We start from the raw sequence: 27,998 nt of genomic DNA, 5'->3' as shown, positions 1-27,998 counted from the left end.
CAGAGGGCTCAAACTTCCGCTGCCAGGCTGAGGCTGGGCCCTCCCAAGCTCACCTGTCTGCGTTCAGGTAACTGGCTAAGTGCCCGCCCGGCCGCGTTCCAGGACACCTGGCCGGGACAGAGTAAATGCCAGTGAACCCCAGGGCGCCCTCTCCCGCGCGTTCGTTCTCAAGCACTCCTTCCCTGGGAGGGATGGGGTGGGGGGTGTTCTGTTTTCATTACTGCACCCCTTCCCCTAAAGACAACGGGACTGCCCTCCTCCACAACGCCTTACCTCAAACAGGGGACCGATCTTGTTCTTCTCCAGGTAAGCCTGGATCCGGGTTTGCGGATGAGACGCCATGGGGAACAGATGGGACCGCGGAGAGAGTGCGGGGAGAACGCGCGGCTGTGCGCCTCCGCTGGGGACAACCCTCCTTTTACCCGGACTGGGGCCGGGACAGGAGCTCCGGAGCCTCGGCTGCCCTGCGTGGCTGGCTCGGCCCCGGCCGCGGCCGTGAGTGGCAGCCCGGGGAGCCACGCGCGCGTGGGGCGCTGAGAGCCGGAAGCCTGGGCGCAGCGCCGCCAACTCAGACAACTCCGAGGCTAGGGGAGAACTCATTCATCGCGTTCTCCGCCTCGCGCCCACCCTCGCCGCTCGCCGCAGCGCCCGGCGCAGTGGGGAAATTCGAGGCAGAGGTTCCTTTCTCCTCTGGGCTGCAGCAGCAGGAATCAGGGGGCGGGAGGCGAGCCGTGCCGAGGGGCGCACGCGGGCGGACAGGGGACGCGGGGCTCGAACTCGCCACCAGCGTCTGTGCGTGCGTGTGTGTGTGTCCGTGCGCGCGCGACTGTGTGTGCCTGCTCTCCCAGGTGACGGGAACAAACAGCCCGGGCTTCTCCCCGAGGCTGCTCGCTCTACCAGCCGCTCCCTAGCGACAGCGCCGCTTAAAAAGCCAATGGTGAAGGTGCTTCTTTCAAAGTGCACATAAATCTGGTGCTTGTTGGCTACTCCTTGGCAGCTACAAATGCAGTTCGAAAGGGGATCGTCCCCACCGCCCCTTCTGAGCCTCTCCTCAGCACCTTCTGCCCTGCCTACACTAGCGCAGGGGATGAGAAGGGCAGAGTTGTGAGGCAAGTGCGGGTTCAAAGGTTTGCCGCGAAAAAAGAAGTTGCCTTCCTTTTCAAAATCTGGCTTGGCCTGGAGCAAGTCGACGGGTGAATGCAGCCTGAGAACCCAGCTGAAAACTCCCGAAGTGCAGGCGCTCCAAGGCTGGAACGAGCCCTTCAGCATTTGACAGGGAGAAGAGAAATGAGCGAGCCAGCCCTCCCCTCCAAAGTTGGCCTTCCTAATCCACTCCTTGAGTCATGTCTGTATACCTATAACTGCATCTCAGACGCCACACTATCCCGCTTAACAATGTTTCCTCTAGATACTGCGTGAGCTGCTCAAATTTAGCCAATACCTTTCTTATTATGCAGGGATTTCAGAGTCGAAGATTTGCAGATAGCCCAGGCTTCCCCACAGAGCTCTTTCTTGTGAAACACAACACTGAGGTCCCAGTGACAATTTCCCTGGCTCCTAATCATGATGTGCTGCCAAAATTAGATTTATTTTTAATAAATATGAATGTTCGGAATGATGGAAATAGTTTTCCTAAAAGCTGACTGCAGCAGTATATATTTTCTTTCTTTCTTCACTGTGTTCTGAATTTCTGTTACTCATAGTTTCTTTATTGGTGTTCATGCTTTCCTTCCATATTTTAAATATGTGGAAACATGTAATAGTTAGATAATAGTGGAATATCCCAGGAACTATTGTTAATTTCATATATTAAGATATGAGAAATCTGCTAGAATAGCTAGGAGCTTAACCATCCCTGATAACCTGAAACGGACGTGATCCAGGGTGGAAAGATGCCACATTAATACTTTTACAATCGGACTCATATGATCTGCCTAGGGAGAGTTAAATTAAACAACAGTGAGGTGCCCAGGGTTGCCTCATGCTTTCCATTGTGGTTCGAAGATATATTTACTTACGTATTTTTTAATATGTCCAGGATAAATTAAATAACAGAGGGAATACCAACATTTCTGTTTGCTAAAAGGTATAGTGTAGAGCCATAAGGAAGGCCATCTATCACCCAGCTAAAAAGCCTACTATTTTTGATACCACATAAGGTACTAAGATGGTACCCTTCCTGAAATCAAGAGTCTTTTTCTTTAAAGAGGCATCAGGAGGATGCCTCTTTAAATGAAATAAAGATACTTATTAAGTCTTCACCATGCTCAGACTATTGCACTTAGGACTTTGAATAGAAGAGACAAAGCTTCAGCTGGCAAAATGTATGTGTTTTAAAGAGAGAATTAAGCCAAGTGTAGAGGCTCATGTCTGTAATCCCAATTTAGTGGAAGGATCACTTTAGGCCAGCAATTCGAGACTGGGCAACATAAAAAGACCCCATTTCTAAAACAATATTTTTAATTAGCTGGGCATAGTGGTGCACACTTATAGTTCCAGCTGCTGGGTAAACTGAGGCAGCAGGATCCTTGAGCCCAGGAGTTCGAAGCTGCAGTGAACTATGAGTGTGCCACTGCTCTAGGCTGGGCCATACAATAAGACTCAGTGAAAAGAAAGAAAGGAAGAAAGAGAGAAACAGAGAGACAAAGAAAGAAGAGCATCATGAGGATATGCACACTCACTTATGTATGTTAAAACTCTGAGCATCTCCAAATTGCACATTTAAAATTCAGGGAATATTTTCAAAGCTTTTCAAATTCAACATTAAATATTACCTCCTTCATAAAGCACTTCTTGGTTCTTTCTACTTATCCCTAAACATGACTTCATTACTACAATAAATATTTATTGCATAGCTCCTCAATGGCAGGCATTATGTTAAGACTGAGAATTCAAAGGTGAAAGGCTTTATCTTTGTCCTCAGTTGCTTAGTCTTGTTGAGGCAATCAGTACATATATAAATAATGGCATTAGATGCTGGGCATGGTGGCTGACACCTGTAATCCCAGCACTTTGGTAAACCAAGACAGGAGGATCACTTGAGCCCAGTAATTTGGGAGCAGCCTGGGCAGGATAGCAAGACCTCGTCTCTATTAAAATAAAATAGTGGTCTCAGCTACTCACGAGGCTGAGGTAGGAGGATCTGCTGAGCCCAGGAGTTTGAGGTTGCAGTAATTGCACCACGGCACTCCAGCCTAAACAAAGCAAGATTCCATATCTTAAAAAAATAAAAAAGATAGCATGTACAGAGGCACAGAGACACACAACAGGCTGTTAGTTAAAGATATGTAAAGTACATGTGGAGGAGTATTATTATCATGTGAGGTTAAAAATGTAAGCAGAGTTCAGCTCATTGAAAGTCTTAAATGCCTTGTTAAGAACAATAGACTTACATCTTGTTGATAATGAGAAGTGATTCGTTAGGCTACAGAATCTGTAACAAATGATGGAGTTATTGTTAGGACTTAAGATGTAGGGTTAAAGAGGATGGGATGGATTCCAGACATAGTTAAGGACTAATGTGTTCATTAACTAAATGAAGGATGAGGTTAGAGGAGGAAATCAAAGATGACACTATGATTTCTAACATGAAGCTAAGCGATGACAAATTATTTACCCAAGTCACCCAATTCATCATTGGTAGGGCAAGGTTTTAGTTCAGGTTTTTCTAACTCTAAAGCTGAAGCTATTTCCCCTCTCTACCCTGTAACCTGGAAACTAGTCAAAATTTTGAGTTTATAGATATTAGCACCCCTTTGTGGGAACAGCTATGTCTCATGACTTGGCACATGGTACATACTCCAGAAACATCACTTAAATGAATGAATTGATTTTTAGAATATCAATTCAATCCAGCTATGTTCTTTCAGTCTAAACTTTGCCTCTGAATCATGGCATTTATATTCTGTTTTGTTTCCTTTAGTCAATTGCATGCATATTTTGGTCCCTCCTTTAAACTGCAAACTCTCTAAAATCATGAACTGTATCTTAATAATTTTCTTATACTTTACAGTGTGCAACACAGTATATTTTCACATAGTTAGGTTCTTCATAAAATATCTTTAATTAAGATCCTATTACTGTATGTTTTAAGATTTGTGTTACATAGTCCCTTTAATATTGGCTGAAAGGTAACATTTGTCTTGGATTACATTTATCAACTTTTTTTTCTGCACATATGCCATGGTACCTTTATGATCCTTTCCCCGTTTTTGGCTTGAATACAGTATGAAAAGGCCATTTTCAGTGAGACTGTTTTGACCTCATTGTGTTATAGAAGTGCCTGTCAGCATAATTTACAGATGTACAGAATCCAATTTATAGAATGCACTAAAGCCATTGTCCAACTCCATTTGTAAGACACCTTCCACAGCTCCTTACACAGATAGGTTTCAGAGAGATGAGGGAACAATGGTGAAGTCCAGTTGACCCAGTTAGGAAGTATTAGCAATGTAATCCATTGAAATTAATTAAATGTTGAAGTCAGAGAGCAGAATGTTCTATATGGAATTCTTGAATTTAGACTTCTATCCCTGAAGCATACTTATCCTCTTTCTGTTTCTCTTTCACCTTGCCACTTTGTAACAAAAAGGGAAAATTATCTTTCCAAGGAACCCAGCACACATGAATAATCTGGCCGTAAAAGGGAGGTGCACATAGAGAGTTAGTTTTCTTCACTTTTGCCCGAAATGCCTCTCACAACTAATGCAAACGGACTCACATACAGCATTTACTATGTACTAGGTATTGATAACAGCACTTTATACACTCCCTCAACTCATTTAATTCTCAAAACAACATCATGAAGTAGGTACTACTATTATCCCCATTTTTTTAGATGAGGAAACTGAGACGCTTACCAGGTAAGTAACTTGCCCAAGGTCATAGCTAGTAAGTAGCAGGGTATCTTGAACCCCAATGGTGTATTAAACTCCCAAATCCCCACTACCAAGGTTGCAAGAGTACCACTTCCCTTTGCTTTGCATTAGTTCTGAGCAAGCTGCGTTTTGATGACTAGTTCGACTTCCCCAGTGTGTGGGTATGGGAAAGGAAGTAGTATGGGTAGCAGATAGCAGGGTAACTTTCTGGCTCCATACTAAATGAATATGTTGTCTCTTGTGAGTTTGAATAATAGCTAATCAACCACCTTGGAACTGATTTTTTTTTTTTCTTTTTCGAGACAGAGTCTCACTCTGTCCCCCAGGCTGGAGTGCAGTGGTACGATTATAGTTCACTGCAGCCTCGACATCCCAGGCTCTTGCAATCCTCCCACCTCAGCCTCCTGAGTAGCTGGGACTATAGGTGCATATCACCAAACCTAGCTAATTTTTGTATTTTTTGTAGATACAGGATTTCACCATATTGCCCAGGCTGGTCTCGAACTCCTGGCCTCAAGTGATCTTCCTGCCTCGGCCTCCCAAAGTGCTGGGATTACAGGCATGAGGCAATGAGCCTTGCCCTGATTCTAACTGTGTAGAAAATATCAACTTACTGGATCTACTAAACTGACAGCTCAAATAATAGTGCCAGCTTGTGAAATCCTGCCATTCAGCCTTCTGCAATTACATTTCTATCTCTTTAATTTCTACCTTTACTTATTACGTTTTAGTATTTATTTTTTAATTTTGTAATATGTGGACTGTATGTAAGCAATCTCCATCTAAAAGACTTTATGTCAATATGTTTTATAACACGTTAATTTTTGTTGTTATGAATCATTTAAAAGAAGTCTGTAGATATCAGACTATATAGATACCCTTGATATTAATTGACCATAGTCTGTTATCCCTGATACACTTTTTGCTTATAATTTCTGAGAGCATATTGTCTTGATTTTTCAAGAGTCTTTGTTGGAAGGAAAAATACAAACCTTGAGCCATGAAAACTGTTACAGGATACTGTAACATGATACTGAATTTATTAAAAAGAAGGAGGAAATAAGAGCAACTAAGCAAACAAAGGATGATGTCGTAAGGCAAAACAATGCTACTTGGTGTGCACCCTAGGGAGCCCGACACTCTGCCTAGGACAGGATGTACTATTGCTCTAGTCTCACTATCAAGGAATAAGCAACATGGGACCTATTTCTCAGACTCAGATCTCTGTAAATGCCAGCTAATGCTTGGTCATAATGAAGTGCATCACAACAACCTCTGCACTAAGGGTTAAAGGTACTTTTAGCACAATTAGTGGAACCACCATTACCTAGAGGAAATTTAAATTTTAACAATAAAATAAAATAGAAGGATGACTTAGCTTTCTGCAAAAACACCCTGGAAACTATAATACTTAAAGTAGTCAGCAAACCTCTTCTTTCAAAGCAGATGTTGTTAGCCCATTACCTATAGATAAAACCCACCCCTCAACCCTCAGATGGTCTCAGTCCTGGGAGACAGATAATTTTGTGATGTCTAAGGATACGCTAAGTTTTCACAAAGGTCAGGGAAATACACTTACTTATTATATATCTGTCACAAAAGATTTATGATGGGGTCATAAAAACCAGGAACTAAACTTACTAGCTTTGTCTAGGAGGATTAGGAAACCAAATATTCAATGAATGAATGGATGAATGAGTGGAGAGATAGAAGAATAAACAAATTAAAGAAAGAATGAATGAATTAAATACTGGTAATTTATTAAGTAACTCAGAGGCATAATCAAGTTCTCCCAGTCATTTATACTTAAGTTCCTTTTATATATGCATAATGAAGTATAATTAATTTTGTTTAAAAAAATCCTATTTTTGAAGTACTTAAATGTAGTAAATGTTTCAGTAAGATAACAGCATTGATTTGTCTTTATGTCTTTCTCTGAGCCTCTCCTCTTCAATTTGTCATTTTTGTCTTTTTATTTTTCCTTCTCTTCCTTTATTCCTTCCTTCCTGTCTTTTTTAAAGGAAGTTTCACTTATCTTGCAACCTAAGCCTGAAATATTTGTGCACAATTGTGATGTCTAAAGACAAACTGAGTTTCCTACTGAAGTTGATGAAAAATGTTTTCTGCTACATTCAATTTCTAAAAAATATTCTAACATTCTTTTGTCTGTAATAGCTTACCCTTGACACTTCATGTTCCAGGCATATTTTTATATCAAATCATTGCCACCAAACCCAAGATTTTATATATCTTAGGATAGTTATTTTCTACTCTCAATGTATATTGACTCATGTGATGTGATTTGCCAGAAGTATTATCAAAAGAAAATCATTTTTTTCTCTTTTCAATCTACATTTCAATAAAATGACATCATATTAAACACGTGTCTTTAATAAAGCAATGACAGTAAGAATATTTCAGGATTCAAACAGGACAAGGAAATACGACAAATCTTATACATTTCACTGATATTTAATTTCAAAATAGTCTCCCTCCAATGATAAATTAAAATTAGGCAGCAACAGAATGGCGTCTCATGGAATGAAATATATGATAAAAGTTTTCTAAAGTGTGCTCTCTCTGGTCCCCAAAACAAATTATCTTTCTTTGCATTTGTTCAGAACTTGTGGTGATATTTAGGTGCCCTTTGACATTTTTATCTCACTTGGAATGTAATTTTCTCTAAAACAGCTGAACTGGCTTTGGTGTGAAACTTGAGATTGAAATATGGGTCAGTTACTTGCTGACAAGTGTGTGACCCATGATTGCCTACAATTCACTCTGCATTTCACAGACGAGAAACTGAGGTCAATAGCATTCAATAACACACCAAACGAGTTGATGGAAAAGCCAAAATTCAAATCCAAATCAGTCTGATTCCAAAATATTTGTTATTTTATTACACAGGGCCAGTTTCAATTGTTACGGTTTTGAATACGTTTAAAATACATTATTCATGACACTTGTTAAAATGTAAAGTAGATTTTACTCAGGACCATTGCAGTAAGTATGGGGACTACTGCTATGGGGTTTTGCAGTAAGGGACAGAGATTGGGCTCAGTTCAAAACACAAGAAAACGTGAGACTTCATAGCCAAAATGAAGAGTAGAAGTCATTGGATGAAAAATTTTTAAGAGGAAACATTCGGGATAAGCGGGGGATTGTGACTAAACCAATTTAGCAGAATTTTTGTTAAAGCTGGGCAATGTAAAGATGGACAAAGCAGCCCAAAAGTTGAAGTCAAGTTGAGAAGAGTATTAAGAGGAGCCTGACTAAAGTATGGTCAAGGAGAGACCCTTTGTCAGGATCCAGTAACACTTCAATTTCTTTATATTATTGTTGTAATGTTTTTACATTCAAAGGTATTTGCATCTAGAAGCATAGTTAATAATGATGTTTAATGGACTCGTAATGCAACTGATCAATCTCATACATTTCAACAACATGAAAAGGTGTTTGCACGTTGTAATATACTTGTTGTTACTAATTTCTTACTGACAATTGTTTTTAGAATACAAGAAGTGATATTGGAGAATACTTAAAACTTACAGACTCTGGAATATAATGTTTTAATATCTTAAAACCTTTCTGGCTACGGAGACTGCCCCTTCCAGAGCCAGTCAATTCTTAGAGACAACAAAGAACTCAGAAAGCATCGTCTTTGATGAAAAAAGTATATAAACCCAGTCCAGGGTCACATCTCGTCTATCTGACCTGCACACTCCAGGAGACAATATTCCTCTGCCTCAATCATCCCAGGGTCAGATGCTAGGCTACTAGAGCCTACCCATATAAATTAGGGCCCACCGATGAGTAACCATTACATAAAAGAACACAGAATAGACTTCCATAGATTTGAATCCTGGTTCTAGTACATACCAGCTTTGAATTTTGGCAAGTTCCTCTCTAAGCTTCATTTCTCTCTGACAGAGAATTAAACAATACTGACAGGCCTCTACCAAAGAGTTGTTGTGAGGTTTGCTTGAGAATATGTCAACACGTAGCTCAATGCCTACCGAGGAGTAAATGCTCAGTAAATATTACCTATGTCATTCATTGTTGACTACATTGGAAGATATTTCAGAAGTTATTCACATTTCCTCCTCTTCCTTTCCCCCAATTTAAAGGGAAGCAAAGTCTGGCCACAAAAACATCTGACTCTCTCATTTGTCTTATCTCTAGTCTAAAATAGCTTCCATTTCACCATTCTGTCACTTAAGAAAAATTAGAGATTTAAATGACCAGTTGAATAAAAGGTTATTATTTAATAAGCTGATGGCCTTCAAATGCCAATATCAAAAAAATGAGAAGAAAAATGGAAAAAAAAATCTAGCTTGAAAGTAATTGTTGATATCCCAATACATTTAAAATTGATGATACATATTTATTTCCAAACTCAATAAAAAGACATTAATATATCACAAACTTCCTAAGCCTAGTTTAAAAAAACATATATTCTTATAATTAAGATCATTTAATACCCAGTATTGATGAATTTGATTTTTGATGTGCATGGATTATATAAAAACAGCCAACAAAAGTTTGAGGGTTTTTAATGATGTTTTTTCTCCGGCCAAACTTCTGCAATCTAAACACCCTTGGTTGTGTGGTAATCCTGTATAAGTTGGTGCATATTGTAGAAAGAATCAGCTTTACCCTTTAAAAAGGAACTGGCACAAACTTTCATATTGTTAATTCTCAAGACCACACTTCAGGCTCAACCAGTCTCTGCACTCCTCTGGTTTCTGAAAGAGGAGCCAGAGCCCCTGTTTGCTTTCCTTGCTTTCCTGTTGCTCATGGTAACCATTTACTCTTTCTCTCTTTTAACTTTTCTCAGACAGTGGCTGTAGAGCAGTGTGTGGTTTGCCACACTCATTCTTCTTTTACTGCTCCTAAGAAAAGAAGACAAAGCTCTTTTATTTTACTACCTTACAACAAATCATAAACAAGAAAATAATCTGGGAGAAACACAGGCTTAAAATTGTCCGGAGCCATAAGGCCCGGAGTTAGCCGACCTCTGTTGCTTGATCTCCGCAAAGCGGAGACAAAATGGCACATTTCCGGGTTCTTCATTATAACCTGTTCCCGCGCGCGCCTAAAACCTTTCCCGCGGGCGCCTAAACCTTTCCCGCGCGCGCCCAAACCTTTCCCGCGCGCGCCGACCTTTTCGCGCCCAGAAAGATATGCAGCCTATGGCGCAGGTGCAATCCCGCGCCCGGGAAAATTACAAACCCACGGCGCATGCGCAATTGTAATTTGAGAAGACCGGCCCCCCACCCGTCACCGCCCTGGCCCAACCTCTTCCCCTGCCAGCCTATATAAGGCATCGCATCACCATTATTAAACGAGACTTGATCAGGCTATTTGTCTTGTCTCCATTTCTCGTGTTTTCTTGTCTCCTCCATTCCCACTCCCCCTTCCAGGGACTGTTCGACTGTCCTGCAGGACGGGACATAAAATGACATCTTACCACTTCTATTCAACATTGTATTAGAGGTTCTAGCCAGGGCAATTAGGCAAGAAAAGGAAGTAAAAATCATCCTGATTGCAAAGGAAGAAGTTAAACTATCTCTATTTGCAAATGTCATGATCTTGTGTATATATAATCCTAAAAAATCCACCAAAAAAAAGAAAAAACTATTGGATCCAATAAAGGAGTTTAGAAAAGTTGCAGGATAGAAGATAACATGCAAAAAGCAACTGTATCTCTATACATATTCAATGAACAAAAAAACCCATAAAATTAAAAAAATGATTCTATTTACAACAGCATCAAAAAGAAGTGAAAAGCTTAGAAATATATTTAACAAAAGTAGTATGGACCAGATGCGGTGGTTTATGACTGTAATCCCAGCAATCTGGAAGGCCAAGACAGGAAGATTGCTTGAGATCAGGAGTTCAAGATCAGACCAGACAACGTGGCAAAGCCCTGTCTCTACAAAAAATTAGTCAGGTGTGGTAGGGCATTCCTGGCGTCCCAGCTACCTGGGAGCGGGCATGGGGAGGTGGGGGATGAGGAAGGGTGAAGGGGACAAGGCACAGTGCTGAGGTGGGAGGATCGCCTGAGCCTGGAAGGTCAAGGTTGCAGTGAGCCATGTTTGTACCACAGCACTCCAGCCTGGGCAACAGAGTAACATCTTGTCTCAAAAAAAAAAAAAAAAAAAAAAAAGTAGTATAAAACTTATTCTCTGAAAACTACAAAACATTGGTAAAATAAATGAAAGAAGATCTAAATGAAAGATAAAATGTAGCCCTGTGTGGTGGCAGGCACCTGTAGTCCCAGCTACTTGGGAGGCTGGTGCGGGACAATCACTTAAACCGGGAGGCAGAGGCTACAGTGAGCCGAGATTGTGCTACTGCACTACAGCCTGGGCGACAGAGCAAGACTCTGTCTCAAAAAAAAAGATAAATTGAAAGATATTCTGTGTTCATGAATTGGAAGACTTACTATTGTTAAGATGGCAATGCTCCCCAACTTGATCTACATATTTAATACAATTCTCCTCAAAATTCCAACTGGATTTTTTTGCAGAAATTGGCAAGCTAATCCTGAAATCATATGGAAATGCAAAAGACCCAGAATAACCAAAACAATCTTGAACAAAATTGGAAGACTCACACTTCCAATTTCAAAACTTACTACCAAGTTCTGTAGCAATCAAAGCAGTGTGGTACTGGCATAGGGACAGACATATATATCGATGGAATAGAATTGAGAGTCTAGAAATAAAGTCTCACATGTATGGTCAAATGATTTTAGATATGAGTATCAAGACAATTCAATAGAGAAAGAATAATATTTTCATCAAATCGTGCTGAGACAACTGGATATCTACATGTAAAAGAATGAAATTGAACCTGTACCTCACACTAGATACAAAAATTAACTCAAAATGGATCAAAGACTTAAATCTAAGAGCTAAAGCTATAACTCTTTTATAGGAAAACAGAGGCATACATCATGGTGACATTGGGTTAAATAGCATTTTCTTAGATATGACACCAAAAGAACAAATGACAAAAACATAGATAAATTGGATATCATCAAAATAAACACCTTTTCAGGCAAAGAACACCATTAAGAAAGTGAAAAGAAAATCAAAAAATGGGAGAAAATATTTTCAAATCATGTATCTGATAAGGAACTTGTGTCTCCAATATATAAATAACTCTTATCACTCAATAATAAAAATGACAAATGGCCCAATTAAAAAATGTCAATGTGGCTGAATAGTTATTTCTCCAAAGAAGACATACACATGGCCAATAAACACATAAATGCATGCCTAACACCATTATCCATTAGGGAAATGCAGATCAAAACCACAATGTGATCCCATTTCACACTCACTAGGAGAGCTCTACATAATAAAAAAGACGGCACTGGCAAAGTGTCCAAAAACTAGAACTCTCATAAACTGCTGGTGGAAGTGCTTTGAAAAAGTCTGGCAGGTTCTCAAAAGGTTAAATGTAGACTAATTTAGTGATCCAGCAATTTCACCTCTAGGTTTATACCCAAGAAAAATGAAAATGCGTGACCACATCACAATTTATACATGAGTGTTGGTAGCAGCAATATTCATAACAGCCAAAAAGTGAAAACAATCCAAATACCCAAATGTCTGTCACCTGATAAAAGGCTATATAAAATGTGGTATGTCCATATAACGAAATATCATTTGGTGATAAAAATGAATGTAGTGCCGATACATGCTATACCATGGATGAACCTTGGAAACATTATACCAAGTGAAAGAAACCAGTCACAAAACACCACATATTGTATGATTCCATTGATATAAAATAACCACAATAGGCAAGTCTATAGACACAGAAAGTAGATTAGTGGTTGCCTAGGGCTGATAGGAAGGCAGGAAGATGTCACAGGGTGACAGGTGTGAGGGCAGGACAGTAACAGGGTGGAGGAATGGACATGACTACCAATGGGCTTACAGTTTCTGTTTGGTGTGATGAAAATGTTCTAAAATTTATTTTGCTGATGGTTGAACAACTCTGTGAATACAGTAAAAGCTATTCAATTGTACACTTTAAATAGGTGACTTGTCTGGTATGTGAAGTATATCTCAATAAAGATGTCATTTTAAGAATTAACAAGGATGGGCATGATGGCTCATAACTATAATCCCAGCAGTTTGGGAGGCCGAGGTGGGAGGATTGCTTGATCCCAGGAGTTTGAGACCAGCCTGGGCAACATAGCAAGCTTTTGTCTACACATAAAAGAAAGATTTAGCCAGTCGTAGAGATGCACACCTGCGGTCCCAGCTACTCAGGAGGCTTATGTGGAAGGATCACATGAACCCAGGAGGTCGAGGCTCCAGTGAGCCATGATTGTGCCACTGCACTTCAGTCTGGGAGACAGGGTGAGACCCTGTCTCAACAAAAAAAAAAAAAAAAAAAAAAAAGAATCAACAGTAATTGTTAACTTTTGTTGATTCTAAGATCCTCTTGGATCCTGGATTTTTTTTTTTAACTGTGAAAAAAATAGGTTGTTATGAAACACACACACACACATACAATTATAAAAAGATTTCAAAAAGGAACTTTCATTTAGTGAGCCACAAAATGGAGCAAAAATGCAAGTTTGAAAGCAAAGGGTAGTTTAATAACTACGCATTAGTTTGGAGCTATGTGCATCTGTGTGGCTTCAGAAAAGGAGACACTGGATGAGACCAGAAAGAGTCAAAAATGCACTGGGAAGAGAAAGAGAGCTATGCTGAGTTGATTTGAATTTTGGTGAAATAAACAAGACAGATAAATAAAATTTTGTGTAATTTTTGTCTTAGTTTACTTCCCACCTGTATTTGGGAAATATTCTGTAAGAACTCCTTCTGTCTTTCTTGCTATGCATGGGCTCTGTGTTGAGTGTCTGCCTGTGTGCAGAGTGGGAGCTGGGCCAAAGGGAAGCCAATTACATCTCCAATACTGGTGTTGCTTTCATTTTTGAGAGGAGTAATTAAAAGTCCTTTTTGTTTTGTTCTTTCTTCCTTTCTTGAGGTTAAGGATTACATTTTTAAAAAATTGTTTCTGATCCTCTACAGTTCAGAATTAGACTTTGTTGGGGTTCAAAAAACGATACTCCAGTAAAGCAGGGGCCCCAACCCCCAGGCGACAGACCAGCACCAGCCCATGACCTGTTAGTAATCGCGCCTCACAGGAGGAGGTGACCCGCAGTAAGCAAGCAAAGCTTCACCTGTATTTATAGCCACTCCCCATCACTTGCATTGCCGCTTGAGCTCTGCCTCCTGTCAGATCAGTGGCAGCATTAGATTCTCATAGGAACGTAAACCCTATTATAAACGGCACGTGCGGAAGCATGTAGGTTTGCAAGCTTCTTATGAGAATCTAATGCCTGACGATCTGTCACTGTCTCCCATCACCCCTAGATGGGACCGTCTGGTTGCAGGAAAACAAGCTCAGGGATCCCACTGATTCTACATTATGGTGAGTTGTATACTTATTTTATTATATATTGCAATGTAATAATCATAGAAATAAAATGCACAATAAGTGTAATGCGCTTGAATTATCCTGAAACCACCCCCTCCCCAGTCCATGGAAAAATTGTCTTCCACAAAACCAGTCCCTGGTCCCAAGAAGGTGGGGGACTACTGATCTAAAGGACATCTGAAGAGGCTCAGAAGCAGTCTCAGGACCAAGGTCACTCTGACCTTCTCCTGCCCTCCTACCTCTCACCCCTGAGTCTCCCTGGAAGCAAATCACAGAAACCAGAATTCCTCTTCCCCAAGGCAGGTCACAGAAACTAGAACCCCTATTGCCCAAGTCAGCCATGAATACAAGGAATAACCTACAAGGAATACAAAGCTAACCTTCTCCCCTCCTACCTTTCTTTCTAGGCGCTGGCCATAAAGGAATTCTCTGACCTACCCTTGTCTGATAATAGGTCATAAGATTCCTATTGTAGAGGGTTCTTGCTCCATACCCAGGTGGAGGGAATGCCACCGAGAGGCCAGGAGGAATCTGGACAGGGCTTGCTGGGTTTTCTCATCTCAGTCTACTGGATCACACCCATTTTTCCAATAACGTTTCTATACAGCTATTCATTCTTCATTCAACCTAAGCATAAAAATGGATATTTTTTCCTGTATCTTTGGATCTTCATTCCAAAGGCTTTCATGTCACATAAAGCTTTAAGTCATTTTTTTTGTGTGCTTTTCTCCTGTTGTCTTTTGTTATAGCAGTGTTGGCTGGGACCTTTATGAGGAGTGAAGAAAGATATCACATGCTTTTCACCTCTACAGCTCAATGTTGCAAATATCCTGCAGCTTGTCTTGCTTTTTCCATGAAAGTGAAACTTTGAGAATTATCCCTGATGATACATGTCTGCGGTACATTGATTTTCACTGCTCTGCATCTTCCATTGTGTGATTAGAACACAACTCATTTATCCATTCTCCTGTTCCAAGTTTTTACTAATGCAAACAATGCTGCAATACAATTATTGTTCATGTCTGAATTTTTGCATGGCCTAGAATTTCTCTGGGGTATTAATCTGCCAAAGGAATTGCTTGGTCATAAAGATGGACATATTCAAATTCATCAGGCATTGTCACATTGCTTTTCAAAGCAGTTGAATAAATTTATCATTCTTCCCACAACTTTTGAGGGTTTCTGTTGCCCAAATCCTCATACCAAAGAAAGAACACTCTAGAAGATGCAGGTCTCAGTCCCAATTCTCTCCATCTGTACACCGGTATTAAGTTTCAGCACCTATGTTACTTAGAGCAATAAAGATCCCAGGGCAGACACAGTGTCAGCTCTGCAGTTCACTGTCCTGATTTTTAGTTTCTTCTTCATTTCTGGCCCAAGGCAATTTTTCTGCTTTTCTTAGCAATTCAGCCCTGCATTTATAAGGATGTTAGTTATAATTTGTTGAGCAATTCTTGGTGTTGGTAACTGGAGGGTTTTCAACTTATCTGTACTGCCAGGCTCTTAAATCCCTACCAGTGTTTTCAGCATGTGACCACTCTTTAAACACTCCCCAAATTTTGGATACCATGAAGTAAGTGGAAGCAAATTAGCAGCTACAATGAGCTATGGAACTCTCTTCCCAGGTGTTCATTAGTCACCATTACTCCAGCATGGCATAACAATTAATGGTAAGGACTCTGTGGCCAGGTTGTATGGATCCAACTCCCAACTCTCTTTGACTTTGGGAAGTATACTTCATCTCTCTGGGCCTCAGTTTCTTCATATGCAAGATGAGGATGATGGCAACAGTACCTATTCAATAGGGTTGGTGTAAGGATTCAAAGAGTTACTAGTGATAAAAATGCTTAGAATTGTATCTGACACACAGCATGTGCTATGTAATCAATTGATGCATGAATAAAATGGTATCATGAATATTAGACATAAATTTTTGTATGACCTATATTATATATTCTGTGAATATTTTAGTAATGATTTTTCCTTCAATCCCCAGCATCAGCGATCTAAGGTTGGTAACATAGCACTACTTTTCACGTTTAATGATTCTAATGATAAATTGCTTTTACCTAAAAACATCTCTGTGTCCTTTTGAATACCAGCAAAATGGCTGGTGTCCATTGCAGAAAATTCCTTCCATGATGGAAAGAATTCCCTGCTCAAACCAAGCTGTTATACAACCTGGAAGCAAGGGTGTTGGGAATGTAAAGAGGGAGAAATGAATAAATATGAGGAAGAAGGACAAGAGAAATGCAGACTTGTTCTTCCTCATAACCTGGTGGCGTCCAGTTGCCAGTGGCAGGGTGCTGCCCAAGGAGCCTCTTCTCTCTCTTACTCCTCCCAGCTCTGTGCTTCAGTCATAGAAACTCTGTGCTCGCCACATGTGCCCCGCTGCTCCTCTGGGTTCAAAGAGGTGAATGGGGCAAAATATTGCAAAAAGCTTTCTTTTTGTCTAGAGTAGGCAATTTCCATATTCGAGGATGTCCAGGCTGTGAGAATCCCATGCTTCAGGGATCTGAGCCATCACAAGAATGGAATATTAGAAAAGAATCCATATGACACTGTTTATTCTGCTATTGTGTCATATATTGTCATTATTCTCTTTCCACCCTTTCATGCCATACACACCTTAATATTTTGTTCTTCCCAGGCCTACAATATACTTTATTTAAACTGAAATGAACTTATTAAGGTTCACTACACAGCCCATACAGCAAACCTGATAATGCCTCACAATAATATGAATTTAGATGTAACATGATAAGCAGTTAGTTCCCTTCTCAGCCAACACCCATTCTCAAACCAGGAAGGCCAAGTTCAGTTATCTTCCTGGGGCTGTGGTGGACAAAGTGATTACCTCATGACTGTTTTGGACTTTCTCATACACAGAGAGATGGACATTATTCTAATAATATGCAAGTTTAATAAATATCATTTTCTTTCTTTTTTCACACCATACCTGGAAAACTGACTAGAAAATTTTGTTTGCAAAAATGGTTTGCAAACTGTGCCGGGTGTGGTGGCTCACGCTAATCCCAGCACTTTGGGATGCCCAGGTGGCCGATCATTTGAGGTCAGGAGTTTGAGACCAGCCTAGCTAACATGGTGAAACCCCTTCTCTACTAAAAATTCAAACAAAAAATAAATAAATAAAAGCCAGGTGTGGTGGTGCACACCTGTAATCCCAGCTACTCAGGAGGCTGAGGCAGGAGACTCTTTTGAGCCTTGTAGGCAGAAGTTGCAGTGAGCTGACATCATGCCATTTCACTCCAGCCTGGGGAACAAAGTGAGACTCTGCCTTGAAAAAAATATGTTTTTTTGCAAACATGTTTAGTCATTTTCCTTGACTAAACTTTTGGACCTCACTTACAGTTTTACAGAGGGGTGGGGAGCGTTACTCTGTTTCTTCATGGAGAGAAAAAAGAAAACTCTTACGGAACAAAACAGAAATCTGTTTTGATTTATGTGGTGGATCTATCAACCTCTTTTTCTATACTTTTTCTGTAACTGCCCCAAAGGTTCGCCTTGCTCACTGCACAAATGAAATCAATTCACAGAGATCATGGCATTGCAATAAAGGTAGAGTTTAATTGACGTGAAGCTGGCCATGTCACGTGTATTACTCAAATCAATCTCTTCGAAGGTTTGGAGGTTGGGGTTTTTCAAAGATACTTTGGTGGGCAGCAGGCTAAGGTATGAGGGTTGATTGGATGGGACAGAGCTAAATCATGGAGAGTAGAAGCTGTTCTCTTGCACTGAGTGGGTTTCTGGGTGAGGCCACAGGACTGACTGGTGGGTCTCAGTGGAGCCATTGGTCATTACAGGTGCAGAAAACCTGAAAAGACATCTCAGAAAGCCAATTTTAAGTTTTACAATAGTGATGCTATCTGCAGGACTAATTGGGGACGTTGCATATCTTGTGACCTCCTGAATAATGGCTGGCAATCATTTATGTCTACACCTTAGCAGAATTCAGGGCCCTCTAATCCTCCTGGCCTGGTGATCTCTCACTAGCTTTACAAGGTGGCTGAATTTTGAGGAAAGGCTATTATCACTTAAGCTATAAACTAAACATCTCCCACAGTTAGCTTGGCCCAAGCCCAGGAATATTTAAGGGCGGTTTGAATGCTAAAGGCAAGATGGGGGTTGGCTAGAACAGATCTCCTCCACCGCCTTAATTTTCTTGCTGTTGTAACTTTTGCAAAGGCAGTTTCATTTCTACCACACAGCATTCGGGATTCAGAAATACTTGGTTTCACTATTATTCTAGGCACAGAAGAACCTTGTGAGTCCTGGACCTTTTATTATTTATTTATTTATTTATTTATTTAGATGGCGTCTCACTCTGTTGCCCAGGCTGGAGTACAGAAGTGCCATCTTGGCTCACTGCAACCTCTGCATTCACCTCCGGAGTTCAAGCAATTCTCCTGCCTCAGCCTCCCTGGCAGCTGGCATTACAGGCATGAGCCACCTGGCCTGGGATCGTGGCCTTTTTAAATCAGGTATAGGGATATGGCTAGTTCTGGCCTGTGGTTTGTGGGAGGATGTGTTATGTGTCAATTCCAGGGCGGAACATTTGATTGTGGGAGCAAGACCTTTCAATTATGCTCTTTATCTGCAGTAGTGATTGCAGATGGACAGGTGGAGATAGTATCTCCTTCATCTGCATCCCTGGAAGACTAAAATCAGGGGAGTCCTCACCCACCCCCTATAGGTATGTAGATTACATAGAAAAGAAAAAGGTTATTTGGGGCTGTTTGTTAAGCACAGCATAACAGCCTGTGCTGTTAATAATCATGCTACCTCATACACGTGGGAAATACTTTCCCTGTGATGCTGACCTGTCAGAATGAAAATAATACTCTACATATGAATCTCAAAACCTGAATTATATTCTTAAGTGTGCTTGTCATTACGGATACAGCCTTGAGCAAGTTAATAATTCATCAAAAATGTGTTGAGCACCTACTGTGGCCCAGGTGTGTCTTTGCCACATTTGTCTCCGGGCCTTGGTTTTGGCAACTATAGAATTAGAGAATTTGACTAGATTTTTAACTCTGTGATTTTAGCATTACTATAGTATTACTTTGTGCTCACTTGGCTTATTTATTGGGCTTAAGCGTGTTTTCCAATGTCACCTCTGCTCCAGATCTCCTTTTTCCTAATCTCTTCTTCTGGGAGAAGATAGTGCCCCTTATGCTTATGCTGCAATTAAGTAACCTGTGGAAGAGGCTTATGTGGTGACATTAGGAAAAAAGGTCAGCAGACTGTATCCTTTGAGCCAGATCTGTGTTTTACTGGTACACAACCGTGCTGTGCTGTTTATTTATGTATTGTGCATGGCTGTTTTCACTGTACACTGGCAGAGTTGACTAATTACGAAAGAAATAGAATTCCCCACAAAGCCAGAAAGAAAGAAAGCAAGGAAGGAGGGAAGGAGATAGGGAAGGAGGAAGGGAAAGAAGGAAAGAAGGAAGGAAAGAAGGAAGGAGGGAAAGAGAGAAGGAAGAAGGGAAGGGAGGGAGGAAGGGAGGGAAGGAAAGAGGGAACCTACCTACCTAAAATCTGGCCCTGCACAGAAGTGTGCTGACTGCTAGCCTGGAAATATCTCCATATGTTTACTCTAATTTCTTATTTATCTGTTGTTACCTGTATAACTTTCTAGAACTCCACTGATACTGCATTTGCTAAGGTGGACTGAGACCTCCTAACTAAACCTAATAAACATCTTTCAGTCCTTTTGATATAGAAGTTAGAAAGAAATTATTTAAGCAGATAGTGAGGGTAAAGAAGTCCTCGGTAAGGTTTTCCTTTTAATGAAAAGCAGGCTCAAAATAATTTCTTTTCTAACAAAGAGCAGCCTGTAAAATCAAGCTGCAGACATAGATAAACATGCTGGAAGCTTGCACGGGTGAATGCTGGCAGCTGTGCCAATGGGAAAAGGCTAACCTGGGGCCAGGTATGTTCAACATGGCGGCTCCATCTTCCCTTTTCCTTGCCAACCATTTGTACAGTAAGGAGCAGAAAACATGGTGTCAGCCCAGTAGAAAACACATTTGCATAATAAAAGATTAGGGTGTGGTGTCCAGCTTCTTCATGTGCTATTACAAAAGAAATAGAATGCCCCACAATCCAGAAAGAAAGGAAGGAAGGAGGGAGGGAGCGAGGGAGGAAGGAAGGGAGAGAGACAGGGAAGGAGGAAGGGAAATAAGGAAGGAAGGAAAGAAGAAGGGAGGGAGAAAAAGAGAAGGAAGGAAGGAAGGAAGGAAAGAGGGAGGGAGAGAAGAATGGAAGGAAGAAAGGAAGAAGGGAGGGTGGGAGGAAAGGAAGGAAGGAAAGAAAGACGTCATACCTGGTCCAATCAATCTTTGGGCCCTATATAAATCAGACACCACCTCCTCAAGCCAGTCTATAAAACCCAGTGCACTCTGCCGTGACTGAAGCCTCACTTGGGCACCTCTCTCTTTCCCAGGAGAGAGAGCTATTCTCCATTCTCTTTCTTTTGTCTAATAAACCTCTGCTCCTAAAACCATTTCTTGTGTGTCTGTGTCCTCGATTCCCTTGGTGTGAGACAGTGAACCTTGAGTATTTACCCCAGACAATGAAGCCACTTCACTTTCAAGAAGATATCTCTAAAAGATAAAAAATCAGATTATAGCTAAAAAGAGATGTAAAGTTAATGAACAGTTGATTTTTAATTCTTTTTAATTTTTAAAATAAAATAATTTTAAGATTAATTTCAACTACGGACATAAATATATTTAAATTTGATTTTATGTAATTTAAATATAAAATAATTTTAAGATACATTATGATTTATGATAAAAGAATTCTTTAAATTATAATAGGAAAAAAAAAAGTCCTGGAGGAGAGAGAAACAGAGTTTTGATTATGAGGAACTGCTGCAATCTCACTGTGACTCTATTGAAGGGTACAGCAAGGGAGAATGGCAATAAATTCTTTAGGAAATATGTGTTCAGGGTAGAGCACAGATGGCATCGTGCATCAAGGAAAGAAGTTTAGGCTTTATTTTGTAGGCAATGGGACAGAGTAATGGTGACCTGCTTACGGTGACCTGCTCAGACTAGAATTTTATGGAAATCAATCCTGTAGCAACTAATTTCCCTGATATATTTTGTTTGATCTATCCACAACACAATATAGCATATTTACATTTCATTTCTTCTAAATAAACTCAGTACTCCATAAAAATTTATTCTATACTTACTTGTGTACTTTTCATATTTTCACTACTCTCAAGTCAATTCCTTGAGGAGAAAGAGTTCCAGAAAATACCACTGAGTTTTTTTTACATGAAAAAATTATTATAAAATATACATTGCTTCACTTAACTTTATGCTTACAAGTTTATGACTAGTAGGCTTAACTTTTCCATTGGAAAAAAATCAAGATTATTATATTTGAAGACACGAATTTTGTAACTGCCCAGTGGGTTCTTCCTCCCTACTGCACACACAAAATCAACTCACTTTGACCATGGCATTGCAGTAAAAAAGAATTTCATTGATGCAAGGCCAGCCGTGCCACACAGGAAATGGAGTTATTACTCAAATCCATCTTCCCAAAGGCTTGGAGGCTAGGGGTTTTTCAAAGATAGTTCGGTGGGCAGGGGGCTAGGATGGAGGCATGCTGATTGGTTGAGTTGGAGATAAAATCAAAGGGAATGAAAGCTGTCCTCTTGTGCTGAGTCAGTTCTTGGGTAGGAGCCACAAGGCTGGTTGGTGAGTCTAGGTGGGGCCGTCCTGTTGTCAGAATTGCAAAAATCTGAAAAGATATCTGAAAAGGCCAATCTTAGGTTCTACAACAGTGATGTTATCTGCAGGATTAACTGGAGAAAGTGTGAAACTTATAACCTCCAGAATAATGGCTGGTAATTATTGAGAATTTAAGCCCCTCTTATCCTCCTGATTTGGTAGTCTTTCATTTGTTTTATAAGAACCGTTTAGTTTTGGGAAGGGCTATTATCATTTAAACTACAAACTAAATTTCTACCAAAGTTAGCTTGGCCCACATGCAGAAGTGGACAAAGACAGCCAATCTCTTAAGGCTCGAAGCAAGAAGGAGTCAGATGTCTCTTTCTGTCATAATTTTGCAAAGACAGTTTCAATTTGAGCTAGAAGAATGAATGTTCTTTCTCAACAATAGAGAACATGCTTAAATTTTATTTTCTTATTCATTAAGCAGTCAAACAGCTTTATAAGACATGATAAAAGCAGCCATCCCCTAGTTCCTTCTTCACCCGTGATCTGTGATCTCCAGAGGAAATGATGTTCAATTCATCTTTATGGTATTTATTATCAAATTCCTCAATGATAATATAGAGTATTGTTTCTTAGTTTTTTCAATATTAGTATCTACTGACTTCATACTATGGAGGATGAGGATTGAGTTCTATAATGTACCCTTTCCTATATTCACCCACTGTAGTTATTGATTTTTTGATTAATATTCCATTTGACATCATGATTTGCATATAATATTCCATAGCTGAACCACACACTCATTAATGAAGGAAGCATTTTTTTGTGTAACACTTTTGTTGCTTCACTTTAATCAAGTCATATTGCTTGTTTAATTCCTTTCTTATGTAACTTCCACTGATTTTTGCCCAAACTCTCACCCATTCATCTAAATAAAACTCCCCACAACCTGTTCATAAACAGCAAGCAAATGTGATTGTTTTGTTTCTTAGAAGAATCCTTCTAGAGTCCTTGGATACCCTTGCTCTAATTGGGAAAATTTGCTTCCTGGGCCAGCTTCTCTTCATTATCCTAGGATTTCCTTTCACCATCATCTCAGGAATTCACTTCACTCTACCCTAAAGTCAGATTTCCTGTTTCCCAGAAAACAGTTCATATTTCTTTCTTTCTTGGTTTACAAGTTTACTTCAGGTGAGTATCACAGTAGATTACTGACAAAGGGTGCATGAAAGATCTTTTTTTTGAGACTTTTGCATCTTTTAAAATGTTTTATTATAATCCCACCACTTGACTATTTGATAATAAAATGCTAAATTGGAAATAATTCAGAATTTGAAAGTCATAATTCCATCATCTTTTGACAATAGTGCTGTAACACCATTCCAATCCCCAGTTTTTGTTGACAACTTGCTTCCACCCGCTCTTCACCCCACCCTCCCCACTCTGCCCTACTCCATCCTCCCATCCCCTACTCCATGCTCTGGAAGCTTTCCAAATAACATCTCTGTCCCAAGGTTCTGAAATGTCTTGGTAGGGGTAATATCTTTCCTCAATCACTGTGATAGTGTTAGAGTAGGTAGCTAGCCAGACATGAGCAGGACAGGAGAGAGTCCCCCACCTCCCCACGCCACCAGGAATGTCAGGCGACCATCATATGATAGTCAGGTGGTTGTTAAACTCTCTAAAATCGTAATTGGTAGCAGCCAGCACCAAGGAAGAGCTGTCTCCCAATAGATAGAAAACACCTGAAGCTAGTGATCAGCTGCTTCCTGATAAGATCTTAGGAGTTGGGTGACTGCGCTCAAGCATGCACACTAAGAGGCACAGTAGGTAGAGTTTAACTGGTATATGACCTCCCTCTGGGAACAGTTGACTGGTAAGGGAAAAACACCTCAAGTGAGCATGCGCAGAACTTCAGTAAACACACTGCACATGTGGCGCCTCCCAAGTGCTGGCAGGCCGCTGCACGTGCAGACAGCCCATCCCAAGGGAAGAATCAGGGGAGAACAGACATAAAACCCTGGAAGCATGCCAACATATAAAACCCCATGTCAAGGACTAAATGGCACATTTGGATCTCTCAAGTCATCCACATGGCCCTCTTCCAAGTGTACTTAACTTTCTTTCATTCCTGTTCTAAAACTTTTTAATAAATTTTCACTCCTGCTCTAAAACTTGCCTTGGTCTCTCACTTTGCTTTATGGTTCTCAGATAAATTATTTCCTCTGAAAAGGCAAGAATCAAGTTGCTGCAGACAAATATGGATTCATCCCTGCTGACATACTTTGGTGCTGTTATTACCAAAACACCAGGGGTTCGGTCTAGGTTCTGTTACTTGCCACACAGAAAGCCATGCACTGAGATGACAACTATTGACAAGGAAGAAGGCTTTCATCAGGTGCTGCAGCTGAAGAGATGAGAGCTCAGTCTAATTCCATGTCCCTGACCCACTAAAACTAGGGGTTTATATAGAAAGGAAGAAATGTAATAATGTAAGAGAACAGGACCAGGGAGGGGCAAGGAAGCAATCATGACAAATGAGGGGTCCTGGCATCTGATTGTCTGGATGTGGTGATCTGGTGACTTTCAGTTCTTTGATATTTTTTTGAGAGGCCTGAAAGTTGTGTCCTGTGGAAGGAACTCAGATAAAACAAATATAAGTTTTAAGCTTTAAGACCTAAAGTGTCAATTCCTATGTTTATCAAGAAGAACTATCTATGGGACAACTGGGTCAGTTTCACCATGACTGGGATACTGCATGGGGTGGGTTTGTGAGAGCACCAGGTATCCTAAGGGAAACTTGGGAGGGAACCAGCTACTAGATGGTTTGATTAGTCTTTTATTCCTATACACAGGTTGGACACCTAATTTGCACATCAGGACCACTGGGGCAATGAAGGTGAAGACTGGAGCACTCATCACCCAAAGTGGCATCCCAAAGCCTCTCCAGTCTACTGAGGGAATACCCCCAGTTTACCATGGGTCTGTATCTCCTGTCATGCTGGGGAGGTGGAGCATGAGCACACGTGTTAGGAAAAAAAAGATGGTGAACTATGCCTGGGCAAGACGAAGCCAGAGGAAACTGGTGGAGATCCACAATGATCCTGATGGGCAAATTGATTGTCCAACCTGGATATAGGGATGAAAGACTAATTGAACCATCTAGTAGCGGGTTCCCTCCAAAGTTTCCCTCAGTATAGCTGGTGCTCTCACAAAACCCACCCCACACAGTTTTATCCAAGTCACAGAACCAAACTATGTTAGCAGAGGTGAATCCATAGGGGTCTGCAGCAACTCAATTCTTCCCTACTCAGAAGAAAGAATTCATCCGCTGAGCGTAAGTCAGAGTAAGAGATCAAGGCAATATTTAGAGCAGGAGCGAAAGTTTATTTAAAAGTTTTAAAGCAGGAATGAAAGGAAGGAAAGTACACTTGGAAGAGGGCCCACTGGGCAACTCAAGAGTTCCAGTGTGCCATTTAGTCCTTGACTCGGGCTTTTTATATGTTGGCATGCTTGCAGGGTTTTGCATCTCTTCTTTCCCGATTCTTCCTTGGGGTGAGCTGTTCACATGTATGTGCCAGCACTTGGGAGGGGGCCCATGAGCAGTATGTTTACTGGAGGTTGTGTGTATGCTCACTTGAGGTGTTTTCCCCTTATCAGTAGAGTGTTCTTGGAGGAAGGTTATATGCCAATTAAACTCTACCATTATGCCTCTTAGTGTGCATGCTTGAGCACACTCAACTAACTCCTGAGATCTTATTGGGAAACGGCTGCTCACCAGCTTCAGGTGTTTTCTATCTATTGGGAGATTGCCTTTCCCTGGATCCAGCAGTGACCAATTACCTGACTAGCACCTGATGGTCACCTGACATTCCTGGTGGGGTGGGGGGCTTCTCCTGCCCTGCTCATGTCTGTCTGGCTGTCCACTCTAATAATAGACACATAGTCCTTTCAATCTAGGAAAGCACATTCTTTCATACCTGTTGTGGGACATTTTCTTTTGTTATTTTTTGATAATTTCCTCAGAAACATTTTTTCAATTCTCATTATCTGGATTACTACTTAGATGATGTTGAATCTTTTTGCCTAATGCTGTTTCCTTATCTTCACTCGTCTATTTTTCCATCTCTTTGTCTTTTGGGCAGATTTTCTCAAACTAAACGTTCCATCCTCCTGTTGATTTTGTATGTATTTAGGAGATGGGCTTTACTATTTGAGGGCATTTTGTTGTCATAAGATTCCTTATTTATTTTGCTTTTTCTTTTGTAAATTGACAAATAAAAATTGTGTATATTTATGACATATAGCATGCTATTTTGATATATGTATACACTGTGGAATGACTAATCAAGTGAATTAACATATCTATTACCACAGATACTTACCATCTTTTGTAGTGAAAGAACATTTAAAATCTACTCTCTTAGCAATTTTCAAGTATACAATACATTCTTGTTAATTCTACTCACTGTGTTGTAGAACAGCTCTGCTCTGCTTATTTCTGCTAACTGAAACTTTGGATCTGTTCACCAACATCTCCTCAACTCCTTCCTCCTTCAGCTCCTGGTAACCATAATTCTACCTCTATTTCTTGTTTCGTTTTCAGACAGAGTCTCACTTCATTGCCCGGGCTGGAGTATAGTGCCCTGATCGCAGCTTGCTGCAACCTCAAGTTCCCACGCTTAAGCAATCTTCCTGCCTCAACTTTCCAAGTAGCTGAGACCACAGGCATGCTCCATGACACCTGAGCTTCTGAACTCAAGCGATCCTCCTGCCTCAGCCTTCCAAAGTGCTGGAATTACAGGCATGAGCCACTGAATCCTGCCTGCCCTCTGTTTCTATGTGGTATTTGTCTTTCTATGCCTGACCTATTTCATGTAACATAATTTCCTCCAGATGCATCCATATTGTCCCAAATGACCAGATTTCTTTCTTTTTTAAGGCTGAATAGTATTCCATTGTGTATATATACTACATTTTCTTTATCTATTCATCTGTTGATGGACACTTAGATTGATTCCATATCTTGGCTATTGTGAATAAGCTGCAATGAACTTAGAAGTGCAGATACTGCTTTGACATAATTCACTTCATTTTCTTTGGATGTATGTCCAGAAGTGGAATTGGGCTGGAATATTTTTAATATTTTGAGGAAACTCCATATTACTTTCCATAATAGCTGTGCTAATTTACATTTCCACCACCAATGTATAAGGGCTTCCTTTTCTCCACATCCCCTCCAACACTGGTTATCTGTCTTTTTGATATGTTTTCTCTTCTCTGTAAAGCTGTTGATTGTAGCATTTTAGTTTTTCCAAAATTTTTTAAATCAAACTTTTGAAACATATAGGTGAAATGAAACAATTTTAACATGAATGCTAATATACACCCAGCACCTACATTCTTGCTTTTCCACGTATTTACTCCTGAATTAATATATTACTTGTTGTATGCCTTTGAAAGTAAACTGCAAACAAGTGCATGCTTCTCCTAGATCCTTCCACATGCTCTGCCATTAACTAGAGTTCAATGTTTAATTTTTTCCTTTTGATGTACAATTAATACACAATTAATTTACACACACATTTTACTTAGTTCTGAAAAATGTGTACACTTGTATAACTCAAAGTCCATCATTATAGAAGATTACTATCACCCTAGCGAAATCTTTTGTGACCCTTCTCAATCACCAATCCTGACCAACACCCCAAGAAAACTACTGTTCAAATTTTTCTCCATCATTGATTGGCTTTGACTGTTTTAGAACTTCATAAAAATAAAATACTGTAGTGAAGTATATACAATTTTATGACTAGCTTCCTTTGCTCAACATAATGTTTTTGAGATTTATTCATATTGCTGCATGTCAATAGCTGGTTCTTTTTATTGCTGCATATTTCATTGAATAAAAATATCAAAGCTTGTTTATTCA

At 40.2% G+C, this 27,998-nt stretch overlaps 1 protein-coding gene and 1 long non-coding RNA gene across 5 annotated transcripts in view; one reads left to right on the top strand and one right to left on the bottom strand.

Moving 5' to 3' along the window:
• Window positions 1–1,235, bottom strand: part of C7H8orf34 (chromosome 7 C8orf34 homolog) — a 481,075-nt gene extending 479,840 nt beyond the window's left edge. For 2 of the 4 annotated variants that reach the window (XM_023222402.1, XM_023222401.1), the window contains exon 1: window positions 274–1,235. In XM_023222402.1, the coding sequence (XP_023078170.1) occupies window positions 274–600 (327 nt within the window). In that variant the 5' untranslated portion in view covers window positions 601–1,235. The remainder of the gene's footprint in view (window positions 1–273) is intronic. The other 2 variants (XM_023222400.2, XM_023222404.2) reach the window with 2 other exon arrangements.
• Window positions 125–27,998, top strand: LOC111549253. Its single transcript, XR_002733659.2, has 3 exons — window positions 125–306; window positions 24,922–24,993; window positions 26,677–27,998. It is a non-coding gene; the product is annotated as an uncharacterized LOC111549253 (long non-coding RNA).

Source organism: Piliocolobus tephrosceles, chromosome 7, assembly GCF_002776525.5.
Source record: "Piliocolobus tephrosceles isolate RC106 chromosome 7, ASM277652v3, whole genome shotgun sequence".
In the NCBI taxonomy this organism is placed as follows: Eukaryota; Metazoa; Chordata; class Mammalia; order Primates; family Cercopithecidae; genus Piliocolobus; species Piliocolobus tephrosceles.
The sequence above is the reverse complement of the archived record's forward strand: the minus strand, read 5'-3'. Positions and strand labels throughout refer to the sequence as shown.